Source organism: Zalophus californianus, chromosome 8 (assembly GCF_009762305.2).
Source record: "Zalophus californianus isolate mZalCal1 chromosome 8, mZalCal1.pri.v2, whole genome shotgun sequence".
NCBI classification, from domain to species: domain Eukaryota; kingdom Metazoa; phylum Chordata; class Mammalia; order Carnivora; family Otariidae; genus Zalophus; species Zalophus californianus.
Window position 1 is genome coordinate 139,498,818 of NC_045602.1, and position 18,471 is coordinate 139,517,288.

General features: G+C 54.3%; 1 protein-coding gene across 9 annotated transcripts in view; it reads right to left on the minus strand.

Annotated features, from left to right (window-relative positions):
* Positions 1-1,447: 1,447 nt before the first annotated feature.
* Positions 1,448-18,471, minus strand: part of DIDO1 (death inducer-obliterator 1) — a 49,947-nt gene continuing 32,923 nt past the window's right edge. For all 9 annotated transcript variants that reach the window (XM_027623131.2, XM_027623130.2, XM_027623123.2 and 6 more), the window contains 10 exons: positions 17,363-17,825; positions 17,088-17,247; positions 16,009-16,125; positions 15,779-15,883; positions 15,405-15,540; positions 14,454-14,979; positions 13,885-14,038; positions 13,106-13,195; positions 12,053-12,248; positions 1,448-4,746 (listed from right to left, as the gene is read on the minus strand). In XM_027623131.2, the coding sequence (XP_027478932.2) occupies positions 1,682-4,746; positions 12,053-12,248; positions 13,106-13,195; positions 13,885-14,038; positions 14,454-14,979; positions 15,405-15,540; positions 15,779-15,883; positions 16,009-16,125; positions 17,088-17,247; positions 17,363-17,825 (5,012 nt within the window). In that variant the 3' untranslated portion in view covers positions 1,448-1,681. The remainder of the gene's footprint in view (positions 4,747-12,052; positions 12,249-13,105; positions 13,196-13,884; positions 14,039-14,453; positions 14,980-15,404; positions 15,541-15,778; positions 15,884-16,008; positions 16,126-17,087; positions 17,248-17,362; positions 17,826-18,471) is intronic.

Sequence of the window (18,471 nt, forward strand, 5' to 3'; positions counted from 1 at the left end):
AGCAGCACCAGGCACCGGGCGCGTCTAGCCACACACGGAGCAGACAGAGCGGTAGGGCGGGTCACCCGACTCGAGGCCAGAGGTCGTCTGCTGAGCGGGGGCCCCCGTCCAGCCCCAAAGTCCCAACAGGGAAAAGCAACGGCACACGAGGGACAGAAAACCTTCTGTAGACATTTATTCTACTTCAAGTAACAAAACCTATGGAGTTGCATGTTTTAATGTACAGTGATATCATACTTTGCAATATAAAATACAATTTACAGAAATTTCTATCAAGTAACCCTAAAGAAACACACTTGATTTTTACATTTGTGTATTTAAATTAGAAAAATTTGTTTTACATGTAAAAAACCCTTCACATCATATTAGATGTTGGAACTTGACGCCACTTCAATGTAATTTAACCTACTGACGCTTGGTCTGGAACCAGTCACACCGAATCACCAAGTTCTCCGTGTTCGTTGTTATCATTTGAACGTTTGTGCTAGAAAGTGAAAAATCTGTAGTGATGTACAATGGAATAGACTCCAAACAATGAATGAAATTCTCTAATTTTACACTTGCAAAAGTAAGTTTATGAAAATATAAAAAAATTATGAAAGTGTATTTGTACAGTCAAATAAATTAGCAAGGTTTTCTCTATTTCCTGCTTTGGAAGTACTTGAAATTATGCGACCAGGAGCAGGACGCTGTTTGGGTCAACAGTGTCCCGGTTTGTTGTTCTCGAGCGACTGTCACTGTTTTCTGTCTCAGACTTCACACAAACACTGTTCCATTTTCAATGACAGACTTTAAAACGCATCACCGGCCAGGTTAGCAGTCTGGGGCGGGTGCACTTTCCCTGGGCCACAGGAAGGACTGTGGGGATGGTCGAGTTTCACAAACAAAAATGCTCCTGATTTTTCAAATCAAAGTCACCCCCCACCCCCCACCCCCGTTTTAAAGTACACTTAATTGGCTTCTTTTCTCATTTTCTTTAAGCTGGTAAAGGTTACACCTTTTTCAATAAATTGCTATTTAAAAAATGCAACAGTTTCTACTCGGACAGATGTTGCTTTTAATCCTGTTCTTGAGGAAAAAAAAAACGTATAAGGTGATATACAAAAACTGAGAAAAACTAAGAAATGTTTTGTTTCCTGGTTGAAATTTGTAATTCACATTTCCTTGTGACAAAAGAAAAACGCGTTTGTAAAAGCTCTGTCTTTCTCCCCATCCCCGGGAGGAGCAGAAGGCCTTCTCCCCCGGCCGGCGCCCCTCGCAGCAGCTTTCCAGAAACAGAGATACAGAGATGTCAGTAAAGGTACGGCTCTAAGGTCCACGGAAATTCCCTTAAAATTTACTCTGGTCAAGTTACTGGAAAAGATAACTTTATAATCTGAAAAAGCAATATGCTTCTGTAGACACTTTCCCATTTCAGTAATTTTAAATGGAAATACTGAGTTCTTAGTTTTTTTTTTTTTAAAAAGCATCAGAATTGTAAAGATGTGAAATTTTGTAAGAAACCACTATACACAAAATTACAGTAATTTTTCAAGTCCAGAATATTCTATTCTGCATCTAAGTTCGTAGCTCTTTGCAAAACCACATGCTCACCACAGCTGGGGCCAGCTCTCCGGGAGGCCGGCTGAGGGCGGCCGGGGCCAGAGCAGCTGCAGGGGCTCGCGCGGCCGGCGAGTGGCCGCTAGGTCTGCGCGGCGGGGGCGGCAGCCCGAGGGGCCTCAGCTTTGGGGTCGCGGGCGCCCTCCTTGCTTTTGCTGCGGTCCTTGCGCTCCCGGCCGTGGTCACGGGTCCGGTCACGGCCGCGCTCCCTGCTGCGAGACCGCTCCCGCTCCCGCCTGCGCTCCCGGTCCCGGTTCCGGCTGCGCTCCCGGCTCCGGCCCCACTCGGCCGCCCGCTCTGGCTCCCGCCCCCGGTCCCTGTCGGCACCGCGCTCCCGACTCCGGTCCCACTCGCGCCCGGGGTCCTTGTCGCGGTGACGGCCCCGCTCGTGGCCCCTTTCCCAGTCCCGCTCCCGGCTCCAACGCCGCCCTCGCTCCCGCCGGCGCTCCTCCAGGGCCCTGCCCGGCCGGTTCTCTGGCAGCGTGGCTTCGGGTTCATCCAGAGGCTTTTCTTTGGGCCCGGCTTCAAACCGCTCCCTCGGCCGCCCTTCGAAGGCCTGGCTTCTGTACTCATGGCCCTTGCCCTCACGGAAATCAGTCTCGGGGCCCTGTGTGGGCGCCTCTTCCCAGCGCTCCGCCCGGTGCGGTGGTGGGTGGCTGGGCAGCTCCAGCAGTGGCCTGGGGCCTGGCTTCAGCCCCGGCGCTGGCGGGCCCTGGAAGTGGAAGCGGGGAGGCGTGGGCTCACTCTTCTCGGGAAAGGGCACAGACCCTCTGGGTCCACCAAACGGAAGGGGCGCTGGCGCCCGGGGGTTGGCAAATCTCGGCGGTGAGCTTACCCTCTGCTCCTCGAACTGCTGAGGCTGAATCCCCCTGGGTCCTGGCATGAAATTTGGTGCTTGGCCTCTGGGTCCTTCAAACTGACCAGGATGTGGCCCCCTTGGGCCCACAAAGTGGCCGGGGGGGGGCCCTCTCTGACCGCCAAACTGGGAGGGAGGGGGACCCCCTCGGGGCCCTTTAAACTGTGACAGCAGAGGCCTTCTCTGGCCTCCAAACTGGAAAGGCGCCGTGCTCCTACTCCCCATGAACTGGGCTTGTTCTGGTCCCTCAAACTGCGGGGCAGGGCCGGCCATCTCATCGTACGGGCTGTCCTGGAATTCCCTTTTCTCCCCATGGGGGTCCTTCCGCTCTTCAAATTGGGGTGGTGCTGCTCCTCTGGGCCCCCCGAGGTGGGAGGGGGAGGGACCCCTGCCATCCCCGTAGGGAGAGGGCCCATGTGGCCCTGAGAACAAGGAAGGGATGGGCCCCTTCTGGGCCCCGAATCTGGCCGGCGGAGGCCCCCTTGGCCCATCGCTATTAGAAATGATATTCTCTTCTGAAAACGAAGGGACTGGCCCCCTTGGTCCTGGGAAATTGGGGCCATGAAGCCCTGACGTCCCGAAAGCGCGTGGTGCTGCCTCACGCTGGCCCTGAGATGGGGGCGGAGGGGCCCCTCCTCTCTGTCCAGCTGTGGGGAATGTGGCAGCCCCCTCACCGGGTCTGCACTGTGGCTCTCTGTCTCCTTCGGCTTCAACAGCCGAGTGGTCACCTTTTTCAGCAAACTGAACATTTCTTGGATCCTCGTACTGGGTCGAGCCAAGCGATTTTTCCTGAGAGGTACACGCTGGGCCTGAGAAAGGGTCCCTCCCTCCAGGAGAGGGGAAACTCTGCCCGTCGTTCTGTAAAGGGAAGCCAGGCTGAAACGCGGTGCTGGGGGGCGTGGGCAACAGTACCTTGCGGGCAGGTCTGGGCATGCTACCCAAGCCCGTCGAGGGTGGGCCGCCATCTGCCGGTGGCGGTGCCGGGCTCAAGGAGCGCTCGTGCTTGGGGCCGTCCGGCTTGGCTGGCAGGGCAGTCTCTGCACCCTCTTCCCGGGTTGTGGGGGGCCTCGAGCCGGCTTCGCTCTCGCAGTGCTCCACGGCCAGCCGCCGGGCCTGCCGGGGGTCCCGACTCTGCCGCGGGTCGCAGCCGGGGCCGGCGGCTGGAGGGGCACCAGGGAGCGCAGCGGGGCGGCCGGCGGCCTGCTGCTCTTGCGGAAACAGCTCAGCCTGGGGCAGGGAGGACTTTGGGGGTGGAGACATGAGTGCCTCAGCCACGGAGAAGTGCGCCATGGAGGCCCCCACGGCGGCCCTCTGCTGCCGTAGCGCGGCTTCCTGCTCCTCCACCTGCCTCTTCTGCTCCTCGATCTGCTTGTTGAGCTCTTCTATCATCTTCTGCTGCTCCACCAGGGAGGGGGCCGCTCCGGGGGCCGCGGGCTCACCAGGCCTCTCCGTGGCGCCTCCCTTCCCGTCCGCACACATCCTGTTGGGCAGGTCGTCAATGGCCACTTTGGCTTCTTCTAAAATGGTCTCATCTTCTGGGTCATAGGCCACCTCCTCCCGCTCGGCGGTCTCGGGGGCCTTCTCCACGTCAGGGCGCCTCCCACGCTCGAGCTGAGTGTCAAAGGCTCTCTCAGGACCGTACTCCTCTTCGGGGTCATACGGTCTGTCGTCTTCCTCGTCCTCCAGAGCTCTGTCTTTTGAGAACTGACCGAACTGCTGGACAATTGGATCTAGTAAAGGCGCCGCGGGCAGCCCACCGTCGGCCTTGGCTTTGGAGTCTGAGTGGGAGGCTGGGGCGGACTCCACGGCCTCTCTGGCAGGGGGATCAAATGATTTCTTCTTCCCGAACAGGGTCTGCAGGATGTGCTCCAGGGGCGAGGCTGTTTTCGGGGCAGAGGAATTGGCGGCGGCAGCGGCCGCCGGAACAGCCAGTGCAGGGGCTGAGGGGACGCTGCTCGTGGCTCCCGGTTTGAGCGAGGACAGGATCTTCAACACAGAGGACGAGGCTGGCGCAGCGGGGGGCTCCGGCAGCGGGGGCGGTGGTGGAGGAGTCCCTGGGGGTGTGGTGCTGACCGCCATGTCCCCGGAGCCCACCTGGGACTTGGGGGGCTTCCTCTCAGACTGCGGGGCCGCAGGCACTTTGGGATAGACTGGAACTTCCATTTCTTCTTGGGTCTGAGGGCGGATCCGCTTCTCCTCTACCTTCTCTAATTCTCCAGCATTTGAAGGACGTTTTATTCTCTGACAGATTACTAACCCAAGGATTATGTTGGGACGTGGTGACTCAAGACCTGAAAAACAAAATATTTGTGCAAATTTTAGAATCTAATTTCAACCTTTGTTCCTCAGATGCAAACCCTATTAAGGGCGGTCGTGGAAGACACTCACTGGCAAAGTAAAATCAAGTTTGAAGAGTTTACTGCAAAAGACTGCGGAGCCAGACCACAGAGCCCAGGGCCCAGCTCACACATAAATTCACCCAGGTTACAGATCAAAACACCAGATATACTGCGAAAGCAGCCGCGTGAGAGGAGGTGGGGAAGGCCATTATGCAAATATCAACATCTGCTAACCTACAGGGAGTGAGGCAAGGCACCAGGGACGGTGTTTCAACCAGATCTTAGCTGTGTTCTTTTGCTAACACGTCAGAAAGGCAATAGCCTGTCCTGTCCTCACTGAGGATTTGCGCCACAGATACGAAGCTGAAGGTTCAATCAGGGGGCCAGTCCTACAACTTGGTTACGATGCTCACCTCCGCACATGCCATTAGGTAAGTTCACTAGCTGCTGGTGTCCAAGTCGCAGTGAATGGGCAGGACTGTGCTGATTGAAATGGCTAAAATAAATCTTCTCGGTTTAGAAAGACACTCAGTTAACAAGAGCTAAGTAATGCTCACGGTCTCTGTAAGCACAGGACGGAGACACAAGAGCAGGGTGTTCAGAAAACTGGCCACGCGGAAGACCCTGGGGTTTCTGGGCACAGGACAGCTCTTAAACATAGTCATTTCTTAAATAAAAAAGATTATTCCATTCTAAATCGTACATCAGGAATGTTAATATTTCAATAATGACTCTCCGCCCCACGCTCATTAAGAAATCCAGAATACCAAAAGAGGAACAAAAAACCCAAGTCACGAAACAGTAATTTTAGGGAGAAATGATATACAAAAATTTGTCAACAGCGTAAGATACTTAAAATCAAATTGTATAAATGCAACTGGTAAGTTAATGTTACTGTAGTATATAGGTATTTATGCTGTGTGTGTACACCTTTCACTTACTGAAAATCAGTACTGTTTTCCCATTCTTTTTGGTTTTAAAGATGATCACAAGTCACTTCAAATAGTTGTTTTTGGACACCGTTATATAATTCTAAAATGTCTGTTAATCTTCCCAAATTCCAATAGAGCTGGGTTGACAGGCGGAGCACACGAGGGTGGTAGACGGCCCATCCAGTCCCCGAGAAGGAAAATCAGGTATGCCAGAGTGAGGTGGGGAGATGGAGCCTCTGCGCACACAGCCTAGTGCAACCCTCCCTCCCTCCCGTTGGGAAGGGCCTGCTTCACAGGCTCACATGTGAGTGGGATGCCCATGGAAGACATCCACTCCTAACACACCAGGACCTGAACACCACCTTCATTAGAGACCCGGCTTCCAGAACGTCCTCTCCCTGGCCGCCCCCCCCCCCCCCCCGCCCTCAAAAGCTGTGTATCCAAGAAAGGAAGAGCCTGGCGAAGGAGGGAGTAGAGACTGGAAGGTCAGGCAGCCCACCCTGAGTGTCCTATCCAAATGTTTCTGCTCAGCAGACATGAAGGGTAATCTATCATTTCCTAATTAACATGAGTTAAGGGTATTTTAACTTCGAATGACATCTTACTCTAACAGCCATTTACTGAACACTTGCTTACTCAGATCCAGTTTTGGGTATGATCAATTGCTGAAACGGCTCTCTCGTGGCCATTCTGGACCGAGTGTCTGGAGCCTGGCTCTCCCTGAGGAACCTGACACGCGAGCCAGAGTGAAGGAATGTGCTCAGCCACGCGGGTGGGTGGGTGGGTGGGTGGGCGGGCGTGAGCAAGGGCTGGGGAGCCTTGTGGAGGGGAAGTCCCCACGACTGCACTCAATGCAGAGGGCCGTGCCACCTCTTAAGGAAAAGCCCAACTCCTGGTGCACCAACGTCAAGGCTTGTGGTTGGGGGTCGAGTCTCAGGTCAGTAAGCTGTGCGTGACAGGCAAGTCAGTGTTAAACCCAGGAAGACCTGGTCTGGGGTCTGGTGAAGTGTGCCCTTCCAACTAAAACTCGACAGTTTCACGGGCTGCCCGGAGAAAACAATCACTACACCCTAACCTCGGCAACGCTCTGTAGGTTCCGACCTTTGCTGTCCTAGTCATCACAGGCCAAGATGGTGGTTAAATTACTCAGTATTTACATTTGTTTCGACAGCAGCGAGCTCTCTGGGCATTGGCATGTAATTAAGTAGCGTTCAACTCTCAACTACCTCATCTGCACAGATCTGTAAGTTATCTAACAAAGTTCCAGACTCGGAGCAGCATTAGTTTTGAATTTTGCCAAGATTTTAAATTTAAACTGGGTGGTCACAAAAAGGCATACGTCTGTTTTGAAGTAGTCAGATCTTATCGTCTGAATTGTGTGTTCATGTTATGGATGCATGAATATCTGATGTGTAACTAGCACCTTGGCAATAACTGACATTTGTGGAACAATAAATCCACTGATCTGTCTCGGGCCTTAGGATCCATCTTTACTGAGATGAGGGTGTGCCCGACTCGACCCTGCCCTCGGCTGCCACAGGGCAGGTGGCAGGCAGGGTGACCGTGGGCAAGAGCAAATGGGTGCCCACAACTGGGGAGGCAGTAGAGGGCCGGCTCTCCTCCAGAACGTCCCACTCCCAGCCAGGGCCCTCTGTAGGCCTGCCCACTGCCAAGTGCTCCCCTGGAGCAGACAGGGTGTCCGAGCGGGTGCAGCAGCGGCCGTGGCCACACCGGCTGCAGCGTGGAGACCGAGGGCTCCAGCCCAGGGCACAGGGCTGCTTCTCTGCTTTTGCAAAATTCCTCCCTTTGTCCATCGTTAGAAGCAGAGATGCTTACTTACCAACCGCCCTTTTGAGGGTTGTTAGGTTTGTAATTCATAAAGCCGATGAAAACAAGCAACTAGGTGGGTGGGAGATTGCAACAGGAGCTGCAGCTAAGGGTGCCATCCTCCATTTCCAGAGGAGTGATCACTCGGAACAAGGGTGTTGGCACCCACCCGCTCCAAAATGCCGAAGCAGATGTGTCTTCAGGGGGTACTGCATGGGTCGCACAAGCCTCTGTGGTTGTACGCAGGTTATCCCCGCATGTTCTCAGTGGAAGGTCTCTAGTCTCAGTCTCCGTGGCTGGAGTCAGACCCGTACAAAAAAAGTGGGCAAACCCAGGGACTGGGGACATCTGCCCTGCTGTGTGCCAATGGACTTCCTGACACCAGACCCAAGCCAGGATTTGTGTTCCTGCGTGTGAGCGGCAGGGAGGCCAGGGAAGGTGAAGGGGCTGGGAACACGGCCCTGGGCCGCCCCCATGCACCTCAAGCCTGACACAGCATGGGACAAAACTTCGTTTTAAACCACCTGAAAGCAGACTCCTTAACCCCAAAACTACCAAAATGCTCTTACCCCCAAATCTATCTGGCACTCTATTTATTTTTTAAAATGAAAATTCTTATAGTCTGAATCCATCAAAATTTTCACTCCTGCTAAACAGAAACTGTGTGGGAGTTAACAGGCCATACTTCTGAAGTATGACTTGCCTAGAAAGAGACTTGGCAAATACAGGGGAGACACTATACACCTCCCCCAACCCTCCACCACCACCGCCACCGCACACACGCATAATGCACACGCACACACACGCACCTCTCCCTCTTTCCAATTTTGAATCCCTAAGACCCGTACAAAGCCACTGGGCCCAGCGCGCGTTTCAGGTAAAAGGAGAGCGTTGTCTGTCTTCGTCCGGGCTGCACGCCCAAAGGGGGTCGTGTTGGCTTATAAAAAATAAAGGTGGAGACTTTCGTCCTCCATCCCAGTGGACCTGTAACAGGTACCAAGAGCTACCAAATGGTTCAAATTCAAACAAACAGTGACCAGTTTCCATGAAATATTTTTATTGATTTCGAAGGAGAAAGCGGTACATTGAATTCAATACCATACTTGACTTTGAGAACGTGTGCACAGCCATGGATTCTTTCTCACACACACACGCACACAGGAAAACTGAGGAGCGCTTACCTGGCAGTACTGCACCTCACAGAAGTTTCCAGCTAGTTTAGAAAGCAGTTAGACGTGAATGCAGAAGACGGCACCATGGGTTTACAGGGTTCATGGAAACCGCCCTCCGCGCTAAGCACCTGGCAGGCAGACTCCCTGCCCCTGCCCTCCCTCCCCACCCCCACCCCCGCGCATCCTGGAAGCCCAACACCACTCAACAGGCGCCCCAGGCTGGAGCCTGTGCCCTACAGAGTCCCTCGGTCCCGGCCTGTCGGGGTCACAGGGGGCTGTAAGATGAACGTCCAATGTCAGCTGGATCAGAAACTTGGGCTTTCCAGGTGTCTTCTGAAACTGTGCCGTCAGGTTATTAAGAATGACATGTGGAACGGAACAAGACAACCTGGTATTTCTAATGGACAAATCCTACAAATACGCATGGACGAAAACGTCCTCAGAGAAGCTGAGCGTGCTCTGGGTGTGTTCTGACACGCTGCGTGGACACCTGGTGTGTGGGCCGAGGAGCGGCTACGTGGGGACACACGCTCCGTGTTTACTGTCAGGAGCCCGACGCTGGGAAAACACTCAGCACTGGCCGAGGGGCAGGCGCATGCGGAGTCCCCAGGTTAGGTGCCTTCTGTGTCCTGCTTCTCAAGTGTGGACAGCAGGAGTTTGGGGAGAATCCCACATGGACGACATCTACGGGGCCCGCGAGTCCAGGAGGTGAGGGCACCTGTAGCTTCTCTCCACAAACCGAGCTTCAGGTAGAGCCAGTCACACCCTTCTGCAACACCATCCCCACCTCCTGCTTGCACAGCAGGCCCCTCACCCAGACAGGTGGCTCGTCAGAGCCGGAGCCCCGTGTCCGCTGAGGCCTGCGCTTCGTGTGCTGCGCAGAGACCAAGCATGACAGACGGAGGAGGTGCAGACCCGGGCACAAGCGACTACGGGGTGTGCAACCTCAGGCAAGCGACAACTGTGGGCAGCATAGGGGACTCCCCGGAAGATTGGGCTGTGGTGGGAGTCAAGGGCGCCCCCGTCAGGCTTGGGCAGTGCTCGCCGGATGGCGCCTGCTCGAGTCCGCCGGGTGTTCTGCTGAGGGACGCCATTGCCACCCTGGGTGCAGGCCTGCGCTTTCACGGGATGCCACGCAGAGACTAACTCTGTGAGGACAGGGACCTCCACGACGGGAGAAACACCCCCATGCCCAGCCTTCCAGATGCGTGCACACACGACACACCAGGACACGCGCCCAGCCTTTCACACGTGACACACACCACGAAACCAGGACACACGAACAGTTGGATCTAAAGAGCGCCAAGTCACGCTATGGGTACGTGAAGCAGGTCAGGCAGAGAACCTGGCCGGGGCTCAAGGTTGTTTACTGGGAAAGTGCATAAAATACACACAGGTATTAATGGCAATAGCGGTATCAGAAGAATAAAAAAATATATGCTAAATAGGGTTAAATTTAGAAGTCCCTTAAGTTAAAAAAAATCTTTAAAAGCTTATAAGCAGAACTTCACTGACCACTACGTTTCTAAAGCCCTCCCTCCTGTATTTACTGTGGATGGAAGTCTATGGGTCGTCCGGGTACCCCTGCAGGTGGTGTTGGAGCTTCAGGAGTGCAGGTGGCTGGTCACCGAGCGTGTCCGGGTGGTCAGCGCCCGTCATGCTTAGCGGATCTGGCGCATGCCACCCACCCCACCGCCCTCCTTGTCCCTGTGTCACCCTGGAAGCGTCCCTTGCGACCCCCACCCCTCTGCCAGCTGGGGTCCCCCCACCGCAGCTCTGGAGGGTCTCCTCACCTGTCCACTGCAGGGAGCCTGCTCCTGCCTCCGCATCAAGCCCAGCTCCTTGCAGCCCTGCCCCAGCGGGGCCTCCACACAGGCCTCCGCTTGCTCCCGACAGTGACGTCTCTGGGAAGCTCACCCCCTGCGGACCTCGCAGCTGGGGCAGCGGGAGGAGCTTTAGCCTGGCTTCAGGGAGGCTGCGGATCTCAGCCGCGGCTCTGTGAACACCCAGTGTCTGTGTTACCAGGGAACCCTACGCTTCTGCTTACGCTACATCCTCCACACGAGCTTCTACGCTGGTGACTGACCGGAGGCTCTTCACAGGGCCTGGGAGGCCAGCTTCTTCATCTTCACCCTCAGGAACTCAGCACGGTCATCCAGGGAGCGGGCCAGCATGCTGCACACAGCTGCTCGCCAAGAACCTCCAGCAAGGTTCTTTCTGCCACCCGCTAGGGGGCGTCTCTTCACCCCACAAGCGTTCGCGAGAGGACCCCCCTCAAGTCCTTTGCTTTTAAACTGTACTCGCATTAAGGTGACTCGGTGTAGTGTGCCGGCAGCCATCTACCCCCACAATTACGGATACCAGCCCACAGCACTGCGGGCCGGCTTCTGACACGTAGGGACCAACTGAGCCCAGCTCAAGCGTTAAGAACACGCTCCAGTCAGGACCCGGGACGTGAGCGTGGGTGGCGTGCTCTGGCCCGAGCAGCCCTGCTGGGCCCAGCTATGGTTTAGCTGAGGTGAGTATGGCATGTGGCTGCGGCAGGAGCACTGGCTGGGACTGGTGACAGGGCCAGGGACACAGAGGTGCCAGGTCTAGGCAGCGCCAGCAAGGGCCTGGCATTCAGCCATGGCTCTAGAACAACAAAGCACCTCAAGAGCGTTCACCATGTGTTCTCAGGTGTTCTCCATCTTTTGGGGACTTCATGACCAAGGAGACACTTCAATGTGGGCATCTTCTGCCAACTGTGTAACTCAGTCACGTGGACTTCTCAGGGCTTAACAGGAGGTGGCCCCTCACACACCATGTCCCCTTTGGAATCACCCTCAACCCCTTGACACATCTGAGCTTTTTTTTTTAAAAGAACTAATTTGTAAGTAATCTTCTAAAAGTACCGCTTTCTAAGGAATGAACAAACACAGAATAGCTTTCCTGTATCTCTTGCCTGGCATCTGCTCACCCCTGAGCTGCGGGGCAAGCACAAGCATCTCCCAAGCCCACCATGAGGATTACCTTCCTGTCCGGCCCTTTTCTGGCCTCCACTGACCTGAGGCCATGACCAGCTGGCTGGACACTGTGGGATTTTCCCCTCTTCATGTCACTTTTCTAAGACAATTCATGCCAACAGTAAGGGTATTTCTAGCGCCGCCCTCCGGTATCCCAGAAGCCGAGTTCTAGAGCTAAATGGGGCTCCATCTGCACTCCTCGTTCCTGCTGCTAGAAAGCCACAGTCTGGGTGAGGTGGCAGATCTGCCCGCGTGGTGTTGGCAGGAAAGGGACGTGTGGGGTCAGGTGTGCGCAGTCACCACTCACAAAGTTGGCGCTTACCTGGTCCCTCAAAGGGCAAGAGTTTGGATGGAATGGGGTCCTTAGCACTCAGTGGGATCAGGTAGAGGTCCTTGACGTGCCTGCTGTTATTAGCTACAACGCCAAAGCGGCCACGGCTGCTAAAATAGGAGTAGAGAGAGATATAGGCCACCTCCTCCTCCTCGGTTGCGGGGTGGAATCGGATCAGACACAGCTCCTGCAGCACAAAGAGAGGGTGAGAGAGCATTGGCCTGCAGCTACTCAGAGAAGGCATCCGCGCTCATCTTCCATCTAAACCTCGAAGGCCGTCTGAAAAGAGAGAAACGAGCGCTTCTCGGCCCGGTCCCCACAGTCCTGCCGTCACCCAGCGCGTCAGGATGATGGAGTAGGAGGGACAGCAAGGGCCCCAGCACCGGGCTGCTGGACTCAAACCTTGGTTTTGGCAGCAATCTCCTGAAGACCACTTCTACTCCTAGCCCCGCTTTTCCCAAAACAGCCCCTCCTGTGTGTCCCTGGACCGCACGTCATCTGCTGCGGTGCTGGCCTAGAGCAGAGTCTGACGCGGACTGTGAGGACAGTGGTCCTGGTCACCTGGCTGTGTGACCTACACAAGAGCCAAGTGCGGCTCCATGACGGGAAGGCTCAACGAGACCAGAGGGTCTGAGCCCCGCGTGTGCCTGAGGAAAACCGCAGCCCTTCCCCACGCATGCATGCCCAGCTGTGGCTGCAACTCCGGGGCTCACAGCCTCCAGACCCAGGGCCCGGGCCTTGCGGGAGCCAGGCCACCTTCTGGCACCTGCCAGCTCCCTCAGTCACAGAAACAACGGGGAGACATGGTGCCTGTTTCTCACCAACCCTGAATCACACACACGTTAACAGAAACCGTAATAAAACTGCCATTACCGTGTTACCCAAACACACAGTCATCCCCACCATAAGTGTCATTTTAAACATTTACCTGGCAGTATTTAATAACTTATAGGCTGACGTTGCAAGTACTAACCCATCAAGAAAGACTTGCATTTACACAAATGCCTTCCTCCGCGGGTGCAGAGACTAGACTACGGCAGGTACCTTGGACACAGAAGATTTGAGTTTGCCGACATAATCCCAAACTGTTCTGGGTGTGATCCTTCCGCCAATGTGAATCGTGTCCGGCAGGTCCTAGACAAAACGTACTCTGGGTAAATGACCAGTGAAACCGCAGCACTTCAGACTGATGTAGTAATTTCAAGGCACCAAACTACGCGAGATTCAAGAAGACCACAGCTCCTCCACAGAAAATGGTTAACGCTAGCACTAAGTACTGCTTGGTTAGCATCCAGGATTACGAGTCACCAAGCATGAGCGCAGCATGATGGCCTTCTGCCAAGCGGGAGTATGTTTTGCAGAACACTTCTAGGTTATCTGTTGTGAACGTGTATGCACAGCAAGGACTCAGACACGACCCAGAAGCGACTTACTTCTGCTCGCTAAGGTTGTACATACTAGTGCTGTTCACGCTGATTTTGGGAAAGTGAAGAGCTGTTGTGTGTCCACAGCAAGACAGTCACACGTGCCTTCAGCCAGGAATGCACACACACTGGCTCAACGCCCTCACTGAACAGAGGGAGGAGGAAAACGACCCAAGCTTTTTCATAAATGTTGGGACACTTCTCATTTGAATTTCTACCAGTGTCCAAACCGCTTAACCTGCTTACTCATGATAGCAAGTCCTACGGTGCCTTCCAAGTGCTCATGCATCCGGACCCTCTGCTGGAAGGCTGCCACACATCTGACCCCGACACTGGGTAGAACAGCTAGCTAAGGAAGACACACGTGCACACACACACGCTCTCACTCTCAGTTCTAACCTCACTGAGGTAGTCACAGCACCCCGACACGGGATACGCCTTAGTGACAAATTTCGCTACACTCTGCATGTTAATAAATCCTTTCCAAATGGTGCTGAGTCGAGACAAAAAGAGGGTTGTATCTCCTTCTGGAGGGGACCTTGACTCGGAGAGGCTGTAAAACAAAACCAGAGAAAACAGATCAATCTTTCTCTCTGCTCAATTTCCAAAGTATAGAGATGTTATGGAATTATAAAGGCAAGAGTAAATTCCTGCAAGTTTTGGTAGCTTTTTCAAATTAGCTACTTTAACCATAATCCCACAGACATTCTGGTCAAGAAAAAACAAACTGAATAGGCAACAAACCTGAATGATCCTAAGACCACGTTTCAGTTTTCAAGATCGGTGTGTTTAAAATAAGGACCAGGCATGCTAAAACCAGGCCTTCTCATGCCCTGCAAATTATCAGAATGCAGCTGTATTCTGGGTGGATCGGAGCTGAACTCCAGGCTCACCCCCACCCCGTTCCTTCAGTTAATCCACGGGACATGAGGCCCATGGCTTGCTCATGCTGCACGTGTAGCGCGCACCTGACACGCGGCGGTGGTGGCGCTGGCAGGAGGTATCTGGGCTCAGGAGACAGGGACGGCTTAGCTAGTATGGACCTGGGCACCGTCACTGAGGTCACAGCGGGCTTCAGGACGTCTTGTCGGGTTTCCGCTGGGTGGGCACCGTCTGGGCGGGCTGCTGCAGGGGCCGTGACTGTACACGACCCGCTGGACGCAGTCCTGGGGTCCCGGCCAGACACCGTGACCGTGGTGAGCACCGTGCCCCCACAGGTGGCTGGGCAGGAGGGGCCCTCCAGGGCGGAGGATTCTGGGTGGCTGTCTTCTGGCGGCACGGGGAAATATTTTCTCTCCAAGTGTGTGTGAGAAGCACTTTCTAGGTCTGGCTCAGAGGCATTTTCGGGCAGAGTTTCTGGTATCGCTTCATCAGCTGAGCTAAGAACTGGCTCAGAGAGAGAGGTCTCGTACTTGGATTTTGACTCTTCCTTCTTAGAAGCTGACAACTTTTGTTTTTTTGGAGCTGGCTCATCTTCTGATGAAGGAACCTGACCTGAAGAACATAAGGAAGGCCTTCCTGAGAAATCCCACACATTCAAGAGCACAGCTTGCCTCTAAGTACATAATTTCTTATAAGAATAAAAAAATGCAACATTTTAAGATTTTATTTATTTACTTGAGAGAGTGAGCGAGTGAGCGAGCGAGCGAGCGAGAGAAGCGGAGGGAGAGGCAGAGGGAGAAGCAGGCCCCGCAGAGCAGGGAGTCTGACAGGGGGCTCGATCCCAGAACCCTGGGATCATGACCTGAGCCAAAGGCGGACACTGAACCAACCAAACCACCCAGGCGCCCCAAAAGCAACATTATAGAGGCTAACTCCATAAACTTCAGAAAGTACGATCACAATTAGGAGGATCGGTGACTGAGGCAAAAGGAAATGAAGCCTCAGCTCCGAAGGTTCGTACCCCAGACTGCGCTCACCTGTGCAGATTTTACAGTTGAGATCAAACAGATGAGCCCGGTGCTGACCCGTGGTGTCCTTCAGCATGCTGCTGAAGACGTCCAGGAGGGGTGCGGTGCTTTTCTCCGGCATGGCCCGCACCAACTCCTGCTGCTCCTGCAGGGCGAAGAGGGGACAGCTGAGCAGGTCACGCTTCCCTCTGTCTCCACGGCAACAGCCACAGAAGCTGCCCGGGCTAGGAACAGCCACCGGCACAAAGACGAGGAGGAGGGCCGCTGCATACAGCACTTGTCACAAGCTCAGGGTCTTGCCCGATAACTCAGAGATGTAAGTACACTGGGAACAGATTACTTTTACTCCATTCTCGTTTGTTCCCCAAATCCCCAAGGCTTACGTCGGAGTCAGACACGGGTGGAGAGTCCTCCATGTCGGGCACAGGCTCCTGTTTAGTGGTGGTCTTCTTATTCTCACTGTGCAGCTTATTTCTGGACTCCATCACCTGAGATGAAAAGGGCACAGAGCATGAAACCTTGTTCAGGGGGCCTCGCTTGTGCCTCGCCCATCAACTGACGCCCTGGAGACCCAGAAGGCCCAGCACCGAGCGCCACCCCCCATGGCACTCACGGGTTTGGTTGGCCGCTCCCTCCACGTGGACAGCTCTTTAGACACCAGTTCTTCTGGCTTCATTCTCACAAGTTTTGCCAAAGAGATTTCCTCACGCAGAACACGATGGAAGAGCCCCTATAAACACACATCTTTAGTTCGCTTGCTCAAAAACACTTCAGTGTCTGCTTCTAAGACACTAGAGAGAATACAAGAAAACCACAGCCGCGTGAGAAGCCTCCACCAGAAGCCCAGCGGCAGCGGGACGGAGGCCTGAAGAACAGGACTGAGCCCAGCAGGGGCCAGACAACCACCGGCACGAGCCGGCTCGCTGCCCTAGCGCGCCGCGCTGTACCGACTCTGCTAAAAAGATCTCAGAGAAAACAAAATCCACTCAAAAAGGTACAGAGTTACAAATAAAGGTAGCAAAAAATAGCTTCTGCCGTGAGGTTACCACGATGAGATGGGAAGTCAGACTCTGCTTCGCAGCACATGGAAGAGCTCGAGAGGCCATCGGACAGGAGGCCTGAAAACGGCGAGCCCCAGAGGGCAAGAGGCAGGGGAACCACATGGGCAAGTGACTCATGCTTTCCCAGGGACTCTCATTTCAACCCCACTGGACGAGCTCTGCCCACCCACAGCTGCTGGGAGGACTCAGGCCCTCCCACCGTGCGAGCACCTGCCCAAGTGGGGAGCACCGCAGGGCGTGTTCCAGACCACTTATCGTTGCTCTAAGGAAGCCCAGATCGGCGGGCTCGCTCAACTGAGGGGATGGTAAGAAGGCCGAAAAGGCTGTCTGAAGCCCAAATACAGAGATACTCATACACTTAAGAATCTGGATGTTACTTTGGAGCCAGTGAAATGTTACGAATGTAACTTCACAGCCACGTTTAGAAGAGAAGCAGCTGGTGAGACCAGGCCGGGCCTGAGAGAGTGTGTGTGAACCCGCACCCCGAGCCCAGGGAAGGTGTGATGATGGCCCTCTGGCTTGCACTGCAAGGACAAGAACTTCCAGATGCCGTGTCCCAGATGAACGCTGTGAAGTGTGCCTGGGAGACCCCAAGAGCCGGCACGCCCCGCTCTGGGCCGCCTGCACACACCTGGTTTTTGGGGTCCTTGAGGTTGAACATGATGCTGCGGTATTTGCTCTTGTAGCGGTTATCTGTGACTTGGAACAGGTTAAACATCTCCTTCTCAATGTGGAGGGCGATTTTTCCTACTTCGCTTTCTGTCATGATTAAGTCATCACTGTCGTTGACTCTAGAAGGAACAGGAACAGGCCATATGAACCACTGCGCCCGCATGGGCCTTAAAGCGTGACAGTCACAAAATGACCACACTCAACCACTTTAAGAAATCAAGGAGAACAGCCCACCTTTTCCACAAAATCTCCTTCAAGGAGCGTCTGATATTTTGCCGAATTTGCGAATTTGGCTGCGACAGGGCAGGGTTTGAGGTCCCCAGGCGTCCTGGGGCTGGAGAAGCCAAGGGCACAGAGGCAGCCGCTGGTTTCCGGACGGCCCCTGCCAACGCGGCTGAGCTGGGTAGCTTTTTGGAAGCAGCTGCGGCAGCCCCAGGCACCAACGCTGCTTGCTTGGCGGCAGGAGCGCCGGCTGAGGGGGTGGCCGAGAGCCAGGGCCGCTTGGGTCCAGGGCCCTTGAAACCCGAGGGTGACTTTTTGATGGCCACTTTGGCTGCTGCTGCGTTTGCAAAGGGTGGAGACTTCTTTGGAAGGAGATTTCTGGGCAAAGGTTGTCTGCCGCCTGCCGAGGGGCCTGCAGGAGCCATTTTCTTGGGTGCCGTGGTCCTCTCCTCCGCCCGCCTGTCCTCCTTTGTGGCTGCAAAAAAGATGTGCACACGCTTAACAAGGCCACGTTACTGCGGGAGAGCAACTTAAAATAATTAACTATTAAGTCCAGGAAAGAAGTGTTTCAATGAAGTGTTGCCAGCAATATGGATGACCGTGACCACACCTTATTTCAGAAAAACATGCTTTGCTATGTATTATTACGTCAAAACTTTTACTTCAAGCAACAAACCCTAGTTATGACAAGCTTAATTTAAATCATGAACACAGCTTAAAAGCTGAAAGGCAAACTGTGCGTTAATAAAAAGATGTGGAAGAGCACTTTCTTTAAGATTCCAAGTGTCAGTTTTTGTAAAGGCGAATTGAGGAAATCTCAGGACAGGTCAGACAGACACATTCCCCCTAAATGGACGTTCAACTGCCCCCTGCCCATTCTTGGGGCTTCGGGAGGGCGGACCACAGGGCCTGGGGCGGCATGCAGGTGCTCATGGCCGTCCGGATCAAAGTCAAGTGGAAATGAGGACGCAGATAAAGAGGGAAAGCAGATGGGGATTTGCAGCTTGGGGAAGGTCAGGCACTTGACACCCAGGCTGTGTGACCGGTGGCCCTCTGCCTGGACCCCATTTTGGGTAGAACAATAAATTAGTGTTTTCGGTCTAAACAAGAACTGCAGTAGA